Below are 13,351 nucleotides of genomic sequence, written 5' to 3'. Positions count from 1 at the left end.
CAGCAGATGCACAAACTTCTTTTGTGGTTTGTATCACCCTGAAAAACCACAAACTATTATTCAGTTCATCAAAAATACTCAAAAATGCTCCAACAGTAGAAAAGGTTTAACAACATGAACTAGTGGATGAGGCCTAAACCGATCAACACTAGCTACCTGCGTCAAACACCAAAAAACAGTTGTGCCCCTAACTCAATTATCCAGATGGATTAATAATTAAAAAAACAATCATATCACTCTGAAACATTACGAAGGAGGAAATAGTCCAAAGATGGAAGAGACATAGAGGGGAAAAACTTTTGTGTACCACGCGGTAAATATGCTTTGTGATGCTGTAAACTTGGATATTTTAACACAGTCGATGGGGACTGACATGCTTTTGGAAACAGCCTCATTTGTCACTGTGGAGCTACAGTTTTGAGTTTTCATGTCAACCAATAGTCATGTGTTACATCTGTATTAGTTTATTGACCTGACAATTGTTTTCTAAGGCCACGTTCATCCGTCTGTTCATTGGATTTCTAGTGGGTCTGTCTGGGTCTTGGCCACAGGGGTAGCAGTCTGTGCAGAGATACTGAGCTCCCCAGTCACTGCTTCCATGTTTCCAAGGTGGTCCAGTATAGCTCAATAGTGAAGTAGTGTTCGCCTCACTGGTGTAAAAAAACTTGCATTGTTCTTGGTCCACTGAAGCTCCTGACGAACACTGTCTGCATACAGACGGGATTTCCTTTTATTTATAAAAGTAACAAAACAACACATTTTTTGAACACTAATGATTTTACTACTGTTTATAACAAAAGAGTAATCTGAGTACTCTAACATGTTGCTTTGTATTGTACTACAGCGAAGATTTGTTTTGTACACAACAAGAAAGGTAACAGGTCTGCAGAGGCCACCTTTAATAAAGCATTTTTACTCTGAAGTCAGAGTAACGGGTGGTTTTTCAGGTTTTTCCTGTTATGCTGACGTTAAACTAAGCCAGCGTTCATTTGATAAGATGCCAAGAAGAGAAATATTAAACAAACAACTCAAATACGAGTTCATTCCATCCCTTCCTGCAAGAATCTCAGGAGATGCTGGGTTTTTGGTTTCCCTTTAGCTCTTTTCACGTTGGTCCTCATCAGTCCTGTCTCCACATCATACGTCTCAGCCTGCATGAGTGCAGGTCAGAGGTCAAGTTTATTTGTATAGCCTAAAAGCTCAGATCAGATTCACCTCAGAGACTTTCCTCTGTAAAGACTGAAAACATGCGTGTTGTTTGGTAAAAGACTTCCGGGCTTGTTTGTCCCGCTGCAATCACTCGCCTTCATTTGTACATGCAATGATGCCGCCTCGCAGGTCTCTCTAACGGCTCTCTGTTTCATCAGTGGCTTCTTATTGCTCTGCTCTCCCCGTCTGCTCTTATCCACCGCCGTTTACCTCGCTGATGTTCTGTATGCTGTGCGATTAGCTGCTGTGCGTTTTCCTCCAAAGCCTGTCTGCAAACCAAATTTCCCTTATGAACAATAAAGGCAAAATGACTGAATGACTCAGACAGGGGAGTCTGAGCGCACTACAGCGCTCCTGACTTCAGCGGCTCCCTGTGAAGTTGTTTCATTAGTTTCTATGGTAATTCAGCACAGCGCTGGAAAGCAATTCAGCTCACAAGTAAAATACTTTAATTCTTTCCCTTAATGACACAGGGAGCGCTCATACTGTCATCTGTGTCATAATGGGACATGGGGAGAAGATGGAGAGAAGAAACAAAAGAGAGACAGAAAGGATGCAGAAAATAGAAAGAGCAGCTGATTAGACCGGAAGTAACAGGAGAAAAGAAAATGTTGTATTTTTAGAATATTGATTATCTGGTAACGTAAGTATTGTCTCTTATATTCAGGAGTTAAAATGAACCAGTGTTATCTGAAACCAGGGTGGTACTTTCAATTAAAGGTACAATAAGTAAAATACCTTACTTTAGAAGGAGTTGTGATTATTTTGTAGTGACTTCCATCCCTTGTGATCTTTAATCTCTACAGCACATGGATATCATGATATGACTATGACCACTAGATAGCGCTACAGTATAGAAACCATCCAGCAGCTAGCATGCATGATGCCTGCTGCACAACCCCAGGTTGTTGGGGCGACACGGCCGTCACCTGATGCAGGTGGTCCAGCGAGAGAATACTGTGAGTGCAGACTGTAGATGGTGTATGAGGATATGTAAGGATGTAAGTGCAGCAGAATGTGGTAGGATGACAGCGAGCGCTGACCTTTCTGCTCTCCAGTTGTTGGTTGCTTATTCTACGATATGATTGAAAGCAGGTTACTGTTTTTACTGTTGAGGCAGATCGTATTAGACTGCAATAACGTGTATATGATTTAATAATCCCTGCATACTCCATAATATTATCTGAACCTCATATTGTTATCCTTTAACAGCTTTCTGTTTTTCACAACTCATCTCTTTGATTGCACACATTTTGATCCTATGAATTATTTGAACAGAACTGACAGTAAAGTTGGTTTTGACGGTACACTTCACTGACTCTGTTTCATCTTGGACAGGGTGGGATTATATGGGCAGCCCATACCTGGCTATAAATTTTTAGAATCATAATACTTTACTAATTTGAGAGAAAATTATGTAAATTACATATAATTTTGTGAAGACTATGTTTAATCAACTACATTACATATTATAGCTTTAAACGATTCTATAATGTTCATTTCCACCTCAATATTTTTATTCTAGCATGATACACAGTTTAAGAAGAATGATCTTTATTAATATTAAATCGGGCCTTGGTGCAGCGCCTCAGTTCATCCTCTGTGTAAAACAAGCTGTTTTAACTCCTCCTTCCTTAAGACCAAGTTTCCTTTAAATTAACTTTCTTCTGATTATACCATTCACAACAACAAGCAGATGCGTGGGGTGTCTGTGCTCACCTGAGATGACCATATTAGGATCTCTTGAGCTTTGACTCACAAGCATTGCTTATATAGTGAGACTTTAAACTTGAACATGAACATCCACCACTGATACAACAAATATGGCAAAATGTCCTCCAGGAAATCACTGTGAACTTAAGCAAAGGTTATCATCATGTAGATGTAGAAGCAAAAAAGGAAAAGAAAATTAAAAAGAAAGAAAGAAATGCCTGAACAGAACTACTGTAGGAAAATAACTGGAATATCAACCTAACAAGAGGTTACAGAGAAAAAGTGATACAGCAGTGACCTCCAGTGGCCTCTATTTACATTACATATGTTTTTTAGTTGTCTGGGCAATTAGGCTTTAGATAAATAAAATGCATCTTTCCAGCGGATTTTCAGCAAAGTATGTAAACTCTACACCATAAGGACAACAGGCTGAGGCATAACTGTAGTGAGGCAGAGATCAGGGTTTAAAACAGTTTAACAACATTGAGTGAAACTCTAAAACCTTGTGTAATCCTACCAGTGCAGCAGCCTTCCTACCCTCCAAGCTCTGCGTTGTGTTGCTTTGTGTTGGATTGGTGTGTGCAGCACAGAGACCAGTCGGACACAAGCTTTCAGTTTGTGGCTGGGATTTCGCCATTTATTTAGACACCAGGGCATAAACCACTTCATCTCTGCTGCTGGCCCTTGCAAAGCAATTACAGTAAACACTTTGCTTAAAAATTAAAATATAGTTAAGTGCAACAAAAAAGCAAATTGTTCGAAACATAATCATGTAATTAAGGAATCTCTGGGTCCAGGTGCACATGTGAGACAAAATGGACATAAAAAGACTGCTAGCAAACCGTAGCTGAAGCGCTAATGCTTTGTCTTGTATTACTGTGCATGAATGAGCGCTCTGTTAACACAGGAAACACAGCACAAAATCACAGCAGATATTTCCAAACAGAACATAAAACTACAAACTCCTCACACTCTCATCAGACAGTACATGAACATCTGAAAACACTCAATGTATACATAATTTGACTGGACATTTTACAAAGTATAATACTTATTTTAAACAAAACTCATGGGGGATGCCACTAACAGTACTTACCTTCTTACAAAGCAATCACACTGAGTCAAGATGGCGCCCACGCAAATGAGAAACTACCGTGTCCTGTGGGGACAAATGCCCAAAATTGCTCGAATTTACAGTGTATACGCAGGTCAAGAGTGTCACCCTGTGATCTATTCAAGTCACTACATTACACTTGAAACTGCCAGGAAACTGTCAACTTGTGTTTTAAGGGGCATCTGATGAAACAAAGCTGAACAGCAGACATTATTCATTAGCTGCTACTTACTTCCCACGTCCCAAGAAAGAAGAGGTGGCTGATATCCATAGAGGCTGAGGTCTATCACACCAGGCAAGACCCCAGGTGCAGGCTGTGTAAAGATGCCCCAGAGACAATCCAGCACATAACAGCAGGGTGCAAGATGCTAGCAGGCAAGGCATACATGGAACGCCATAACCAAGTGGCCGGCATAGTGGAGACTGAACTAGAGGTGGTGAGGTGGCGGGAGACTGGCAAGCTTGCGCTGCAAGGAGGAGAGGAGGATGGCAGCAAAAAGGAAGAACTTGGATATAAGTATTTTTCAAAGAAACCTGTAAGTCACTTAAAGCCAAATTAACTCATAAAATGTGTCCATCATAATAACGTTACAGGCTGTGCTAGGCTTTGGCCCACATCAGTCTAAAAATGTATGTAACCACGAATAACGTGTTTTGGAAACTAACTGCACAACAGGCAGCACTATCAGTTCTCTCAGTCTCAGAGCAGCGTTTCTAATTTTGATTGAAACTGTCAGAGAAAACGGCAGCCTTGAGCAAGCCAGGATATTAGTTTACAGAGGCTGTTAAAATTATATGTCTAACATTAAAATGTTGGTGACACAATAATTTCATCCTAATAGTACTGACATATTCATAGGGTTAATTTTTGAGACAAAATGTCATGAGGTAGGCATGATTTTGCAAATATCCACCTTGTAGTGCAGTTTGCACAAATTGTTTTAAAAATGCACTCAGCCTACAAACATTACTGACGAGTCAAGATCTGCACAAAGTGACAGAAACACTGAAGCAGCTGCACATTTTATTCTTATTGTCATCTATGTCCTGTTTGTCAGGTGACAGCAGAACCAACACAAAGCTCAGAGCAATGGTGACACAAGATCACAGGTGAAACTGGATGATGACTTATTGGTTCATGACTGTGTTTGAAGCACATGTGTGACTGCATGTATGTGGAGTGTCTCACTGTTATTCATCAGGTGACAGAGGCAGCTCTGCTATGTTGTAGCTCAGACAGAGGTGGAGAGGCGAGGTCACGGGTGACTGACTGATGATTTGGTGCTATAGATTAACTAGTATTTATTATCATGACAGTTGTCAGGCTGCTGATGTAAATTGATTCATTAGTGTATATCTGACAAAGAATCTGAATTGACATGTCTCACTTTTTATATGGCACGAATCAATGTGTTATTTTATCAGGTGGCAATATGTCCTAGTGCAGTCAGAGGGGAGGAGCCAGGGCCAAAGGTGAGACACATCAAGCACAGAATTATAATTTTAATCTGAGGATAAAACGCAGGTACTGAGGATGAAAGAAGCTTCAGTGCTCTCAGAAGACTAAAAACATGGCTAAGGTTAACAACGACTCAAATGAGATTAAACAATGCTGCTGTATGTCCACCAGGAGAGACTGGACAGTATAGATGTAAAACCAATATGCCAGCAGTTTACCTCAGTTAACGAGAGGAGCAGGCATGTGTTTGGCTGCTTCACATAGTGGACATTCAGTTGTTGTGTGGGACACCAGTAGTCCATGTCAGTTGCTATAACTGTAGTTCATGTTTAGAACAGAAAATCCCAGCTCACTGATCTGATCGGGGCAATAGTGCCTAAAATGTTGCATAATTTTGCTGAGAGATCTTTTGCTTTGTGGTAATCTTAGATGAGTAGCTTTATGGACAAAAACCAGCAGGTCATTCAGTGTTCCCTTAGTGCCAAAATATAACAGATGTTGGTGTACTATAACTGAACTAATGTTGTTAAGTCCCCAAAGTCATATTCTTTTATTGTCATGACTGTATTTGAAGCCATTTTTATTTTTGTATGATACCTGATTTATATGAAATATGGCTGAAGTAAACTAAACCCTAAAATACTTAGTTTAATATTTGTTTAATAGTAATTTAACATTATATAATTCACATATAACTATGAATTGCGATTTTAAATGGTTTAAAAGCACGTAGAATAGCATATGTAGGCAAGTATATTTCTCCTCTTTTTATTAAGAAGCAAAAACAAAAAGGAAAAAAAAAAAAGAATCAGGGCAGAGTTTGGTGGTTGAATCATCCGTCCCCACCAATGCCAAAACCAAATCTACGCCCTTGAAATAAATAAAAAGAAGCAAAGTTTCCTGGTTGGTGAGGAAAATACACCTACACTTTGAGCCTTAATCCAGCAGGAGACGCCAGAGTGAAGCAAGAGAAAAACAAGAGAAAAATAGAAGCCTGAATGCTGCAGTTTAAGGTACTCTTTTTAATAACATCCAAATGATTATTCACCAGCTGCAAAGGCCAGGGACCCCAAACCCCTGACAACAGCCACATACTAAAAGAAGAGCTCAACAATTTCTTTGCCCTGTCATTTCAATTGATCTGACAATCTGTTATTTATTGTTATTTAAACACAGATAAATATTATTTTGAGAAACAATCATCTGATTTCATGCATCTGAATACACTTATTTTAAAATAAGCAGGTCAACTAAAGTTCTTGAGATAATAAAAAAGGTTTCATATTAATTGTTTAATATTCTTTTTAAATTAAAAGAGACCTTAAGACTAGATGAATTTCACACTGATCCCCATCCCCACTTACTTATTATTTGATTTTTTTTTTAATTTTCAGTGCCCTATCTACAAAGTGACCACAAAGAAATGAAGAAAACAGAAAGGCAAACACATCAACAACAACAGAGTTGAACTTGAAATGTGAAGCTATATAAGCAAAAAACCATAAGCCCTGCCTTTTTAGGCGGGGTGAGGAAAGAAAGAGAAAAAAGAAAGTAAAAAGCGTTCCACTGTTCTCGAGGGGTGTGAACTTTGTGATTAAATTATGACTCCTCACAAATATACAGCTGCTTTAGTGCTTCCAAAAGACCGTAGTGACTATTTTTTTTTAGAGAACACAGTTATTCTCAAAACCAAGCCCTGCGTTTATGTTTGTATAGATAAAAAAATGACAAAATAGGAAGCAACAAGCCAGCACACAGCCAAAGACTTTTTGCAATCAGCTTACTGCAACACAAGAGTCAGGTGAGGTCACTCATCAAATGCACCAACCTACTCAATGACATCACTCTGCACCTAGTAATAGCATGTTTTATAAAAACAAAAATATAATATGCCTCTTAGTATAGCTTTTAGAGTTATTAAGCAGGACATAAATATTTTCTGAACAACTATAGGGTTATGCGCTACTTTGCTCTAACTAGGAAAAAAATCTTAAAACTGACATTGAAACTATTTTATGGTCATTTTAATATTAACAACAAATATTTAATATTAACAACCAAATCCACCCCCAAAACAGAAAATTGATTAAATAAAGTTAGAAATGTTTACTCCTGACCAATATTTGGAGTTCATATACAATACTGTGCAAATGTTTTAGGCAGGTGAGAAAAAAAATAGCTGCTAAGAAACCATTAATAAGTCAGAAAAGATTTGTTCGGGTTAAACAAACGTGTCTTCGTGCGATGCAGAAAAGGTGAATGGATGGTCTCTACATGCATGGTTCCCACTGTGAAGCACCGAGGAGCAGGTGTGATGGTTTGGGGGTGCTTTGCTGATGTCATTGTTGGGGATTTATTCAAAACTGAAGCTCATCGACAGAATGACAAGAGTGTGCAAAGCAGCAATCAAATCAAAGGGTGGCTATTTGGAAGAATCCATAAAACATGTTTTGAGTTTTTTCCCACTTTGTTGTTTACCACATAATTTCTATATGTGTTGATGCCTTCAGTGAGACTCTACAGTATAAACAGTCATGAAAATAAAGAAAAACCTTTAAATGAGAAGGTGTGTCTAAATTTTTGTCTGGTATTCCAGTTTGTAACCATTTACATTTATACACCCTAAAAAATTATTCAGGGGCTTAGTAAATATCATTATAATTCTAAGTTAGATGACCTTGATTAAATCTTTGAAAATCACAAACGTGTTATCTTGAGTTGAAAATACTGAAAAGAATGCTTAAATTTTCAACACCAGTTTTTGAGTTGAACTGAGCTCTTTTGTTCAAGTTTATTTAAAAGAAAAAATTCTGTATTTGAAACACAGGGTGCATTATTTAAATCTACTCAATATATCTCATAGAAAGTACTCAAAATAACTGAGACACTGGTATTCATATTTATCATTGTCTTTAACTTTAATTATTAATGGTTCGAAATCAATATAATTTTGTCCCCCAATACTAACTTAAAACTTTGAGTAAGACTAATGACCTTTGGCATGTACCGCGCGCGAGGAGCATGGCCTCATGGGAGATTTTCTGCACGTTGAACGAGACAGACACACATCCACTGCAGACTTGGTAACGTTTTCAGGTAAGTGACCAATTCTTACATTAGCTGTCTTTATCCACACCGTTCTTTTATAACATGTTCTGAAGAAAGCGTTTGTCATGGTGGCTCACTTTTCGCAGCGTGTTTGTGCACGTTAATTTAAGTTTTCAACCCGTCTTCCAGTCAAGGCGGCGGGAAACCGCGCCCTTTTATCCTTTTACGTTCTGAGTCGCTATCTGGGTTCCGGGTAATTTGACCGGAATGTCCCGGTACCAGCGACCTGACCGTTTAATCGGGGGCTTTTTAGGAACCACGTGAAAGCAGGTGTGCTCAGACATTTCTAGAAAATGGCCCTGTTGAGTCGCGGTGCGGGAGCTGCGGTAGTCACGTGGCCTGACTCACTCTGTCAGGTTGTTCAGGAGGAGATGAACAGACGTCATCAATGGCTTTGGTAACTAAGAAGATCTGCCCGCGGAACAGTTCATAGCAGCAACCATGTTGCTTAGCTTTCTTGTTCTATGTGGGGTCTTTCAGAGCATATAAGACGCTGCTTTCAGCTTTGTCCCGAACAGGGCCAGTTTTTGAGAGAACGCTGAGAGGACCGCCCGGGTCAGCAGATTACCTCATCCAGGGCCGGTCCAAAGTACTATGGGGCCTTAAGTAAATTTAGACTCGGGGCCCTACTTCCTTTCAGATCCCAGAAAATAATGAAAAAAAAAAGCTTTGGTCCTTTGGGTCAAGCCAAAAGTACCATCATTTCCAGTATAGTTACTCCCAATTTACATAAATAAATGTTTATTTCAATCCAAGCTAAAATTTCTTATAAGAGATTGATGTTATGGCAGATTACTCAGTGACATGTTTTGTAATGATAAAGTTTTGATTTGTATTTTTTCAGCACCATCTTCACCACCAGGAGAAAAAAATCTGCATCAACTACAAAGTAAAGCAGGTAATTTTACTCAGAGGACTTGATGTGTTAAATTTTGGAATGATATGATATTGTTTTATACAAGCTGAGTAGTGGATGGTGATACCACCTAAATATTTATACTGGTTTTGTGGTGGGTTATTTTAGTCATACAAATGCCAAATCTAAATTTTGAGAATTTTTCAGTTCGGTAAATATATTGATGAGTTCATGGTCTGTCATCTAGTGTCACCATACTATCTTTTTATTTATACAGCATGGTGATGTGATTCAGATTATTTCAATGTGGTTAAGTATTGTACTTTGTTCCATGTTGACTTATTTGTAAGTTGTATCCTCCACCTGAATTGGTAGTGAGTATTGGTTATTCAATCAGTTAATCATACAAAAACTGTGTAAATATGGTTATACACCATTCTGTCATCTTCATACTGTGAGACATATTTTCTCACAATTTTTTAGGTCACAGGTGATGAGATGGCAGTGTAAACTCTGCAAACATGAGGAGTCATCAAAAGTGTCACTACTCAAACATTATCGAGTGAAACATGGTACATTTGGTCATGGCTATTCCATACCCTGTCTTCATTTGAATTGTCCTTGCTCTTTTAAGACATGGGGTGCCTTACGCTCACACTTGTCTAGGTCTCACAGTTCGCATGAAACGGAAGAGTGTGAGGTCCTTCCAACTATTAGATGTAAAATCTGTGACTCTTTTTACCCAAACACAAAAGACTATTTTCAACATATAAATTCCCATTTGAAAAGCCATGAAACCATAGAGTGTGTTTTTGATGGTTGTGAGTTTAAGACAAACATTTGTGGGACTTATGCGACTCACAGAAGTCGAAAGCACAGATTTTGTTCATGGAAGCACTTTAAAACTAACTTGATTTCAAAGCAAACTGTCAGTACATCTAATGAAATCGTCTTACCAGCACTGGAATTAGAAGATCACGAGGACTTGGATGTCACCACTGAACTTGGTTGTGAAAGGGAAACAACAAATGAAATTTTGAAAAATATTGGTGTGCTCTTGTTAAAACTGGAAAGCATCTATAATGTTTCTGGTAAATGTGTGGATGACTTGGTGGAACAGCTCAGTTATATCTGCACATTATCACTTCAGTATATTCCAAAGTCAATAAGTGATATTCTTATTAAGAATAACTGTAATATTGATCAGTCTTTTGTCAGTGAATTGGCTGAAAAAATATGTCACTGTAGTCCTTTATGTTCAGCCCTTAGTCCCGATGGTCCCTTTGCTTCAAGATATAAGAGACAGAAATATTTCAAGGAAAACTTCTGTGTTATTGAACCAGTAGAATACTGTTTGGATCCAGAAAAGAATTCCACTTTTCAGTATGTGCCTATTCTTCAGTCCTTGCAGCTGTTACTGAGTAAAGAAGATGTTAACAGTATATTAACTAGACATTTGAACACTTCACAGTTATCCTCTTTCCACGATGGACAATATTTCAAGCAAAACCAACTTTGTGCTATTGAGGACTTAAGTATTTCCCTTGTTCTCTATGTGGATGACTTTGAAATTTGTAATCCACTTGGGACTTCAAGAAAAAAACACAAAGTCACAGCTGTGTACTGGGTACTTGCTGATATACCAACTGAACTGAGATCACAGCTAACATCAATTCAATTGGCTCTCCTGTGTAAGGCAAGTGATGTTAAAACTTTTGGCTATGAAACTGTTCTCGAGCCACTTTTAAAGGATCTCATAACATTAGAGAGAGACGGGATTTTTTTGTTCACAGCTTGGTAGATATATCAGGGGCACTGTTTTTTGTGTTTGTGCTGACAATCTTGGCGCTCATTCTCTTAGTGGACTCGTGGAAAGCTTTTCTGGACATTACATCTGTAGATTTTGCCTTGGAGACCATTCAGACTTTCAGCAAAAAGAAGTTCGTTCAGGAGCTTTTCCACCAAGAACAAAAGAGAACTATGATCTACATGTCCAAACCATAAAGGAAAATTCCTCCTCGGTTCATTTTTGTGGTGTGAAGAAAGGTTGTCCATTAACAGGGAAATTAAAATATTTCCATTTTGTCACAGGGTATCCTCCAGATCTTTTGCACGACCTTTTTGAAGGCATAATTCCACTAGAATTAGCATTATGCCTTCATGTGTTTATCCGTAAACGTTACTTTTCCTTAACTGAACTCAATAACTTCATAACAGAATTTCCTTACAAATGGACCGATAAAACAGATCGCCCCCAAATCATCCCCCTAAATTTTTCCGCTCACAAAAGCATTGGTGGCAACGCACATGAAAATTGGACGTTATTGAGACTATTACCTTTTATTATTGGGGAAAAAGATTCCCAAAAATGATGAAGCATGGCAAGTTCTTATGACTCTAAAAGATATAACTGAACTTGTTGTGTCCCCTATTCACAGAGAGGAAAGTATTTGCTACTTGGACACACTTATATCTGAACATCGCAACAGGCTATTGGAGGTTTTCCCAGAGCAAAAACTAACTCCAAAACACCATTTTTTGGAGCATTATCCTGACTTGATCAGAGGATTTGGTCCATTAGTATGCCTCTGGACTATGCGCTTTGGGGGTAAACATAGTTTCTTTAAGAAGGTTGTTAAACACACAAACAGCTTCAGAAATGTACTATTGTCACTTGCCTCAAAGCACCAGATGATGATGGCATACTATTCAGATGGTAATGCATTGAAGCCATCAGTGTGTATCACTAAAGTATCATCTCTTCCATTGGAACTGCTTGATGTAGAAATACAGCAGTGTCTCAAGGAACTTTATCCAACACAAGCCTATGTGAATTTGACCAACTCTCTTACTCATCATGGAACTAAATATGCCTCAGGAATGGTTTTGCCTCATGGATCTACTTGTGGCTTACCTGACTTTGTGGAGATTTTACAGATTGTTGTCTTAAGCAATGAATTTCTTTTCATTGTGAAGTTGCTCAACAGCTGGTATGATGAACATTTTAGGGCATTTATTCTGGATCCTTCTGGGAAAATGACCTTAATACATCCCAGAGTACTTGGTGACACTTACCCTTTAACACCATATCGTGTTGAAGGCAAGCAAATGGTGTCAATAAAACGTCACATTGTTTGTTAGTGTAAGGGGAAAGACTCAGATACCCCCTTTCTTTTTCTTTTTTCTTGTGGTTTTTATTCTGCAGATGGACTCCGTTGCCTTGAAAGTAATTTTTGGACAACAGAGTGAGAAGCTTGTGCTCTCTTCAGGAATACCCAGGACTGTTGAGGAGTTGCATGAGACAGTGAGAGAGACATTTGGGCTAGTTGAGGATTTCATATTGCACTATTATGATGACTCATTTGGAGATTTCTTTACACTTCATTCTCCCAACCAAATCAAAGATAGGGGTACAGTCAAAGCTGTGGTCATTCCATCAGTAGTGCTTACATTGATTCCTCAGTGTGAAAATCCCTCAGATGTAAGTTCACTGAATGAAAGTTCAAGCTCTTCAACCTATAAAACCACAGAGGACCAAACAGATGGATCATCTCTGTCTTCAGACAACACTGTCATACTCTCCCCTCTTCAAAGTCCTCTAAAGACTACATGGCCAGATGAAATTGTCATTCCACTTTTCTCTGTGGCAACAGAGACTGTACTGAAAAATGCCAATGAAGTCTTTGTTCAAAATGGCACTGTGCTGAACAATACTTCAGTCAAGTCAGATATAATGGAAAAATTAGCTGATTATATGTACAGCTACACAGCCTACCCTACTGGCCTTCAGATTGGAGAAGTGGCAGAGGCTCTGGTCAAAAAGCACCCATGTCTGACAGAGCCAGGCAGTCGTAATGGCTGGATGGGATGAATGTATAGTCTTAAATACAGG

At 38.6% G+C, this 13,351-nt stretch overlaps 1 protein-coding gene across 3 annotated transcripts; it reads left to right on the top strand.

The window, feature by feature from the left end:
- The first annotated feature begins 8,438 nt into the window (after positions 1-8,438).
- Positions 8,439-11,713, top strand: LOC120728063. 3 transcript variants are annotated; one of them, XM_040022742.1, is made up of 3 exons: positions 8,439-8,591; positions 9,448-9,501; positions 9,943-11,713. In XM_040022742.1, exon 3 carries the CDS (start codon positions 9,953-9,955, stop codon positions 11,258-11,260), a length of 1,308 nt encoding a protein of 435 aa, XP_039878676.1. In that variant the 5' UTR covers positions 8,439-8,591; positions 9,448-9,501; positions 9,943-9,952; the 3' UTR covers positions 11,261-11,713. The 3 variants fall into 3 exon arrangements, with proteins under 3 accessions (XP_039878676.1, XP_039878674.1, XP_039878675.1); XM_040022740.1 differs by having other exon boundaries at positions 9,448-11,713; XM_040022741.1 differs by lacking the exon at positions 8,439-8,591 and having other exon boundaries at positions 9,055-9,501.
- The last annotated feature ends 1,638 nt before the right edge of the window (positions 11,714-13,351 follow it).

Source organism: Simochromis diagramma, unplaced genomic scaffold (genome assembly GCF_900408965.1).
Source record: "Simochromis diagramma unplaced genomic scaffold, fSimDia1.1 OVJJ01000308.1, whole genome shotgun sequence".
In the NCBI taxonomy this organism is placed as follows: Eukaryota; Metazoa; Chordata; class Actinopteri; order Cichliformes; family Cichlidae; genus Simochromis; species Simochromis diagramma.
Note: the sequence above shows the minus strand (reverse complement) of the source record. Positions and strands in the feature narration are given on the sequence as shown.

Excerpts from the sequence above, each read along its gene's own strand:
- LOC120728063 (XM_040022742.1), top strand. The coding sequence starts at position 9,953 with ATGAGATGGCAGTGTAAACTCTGCAAACATGAGGAGTCATCAAAAGTG.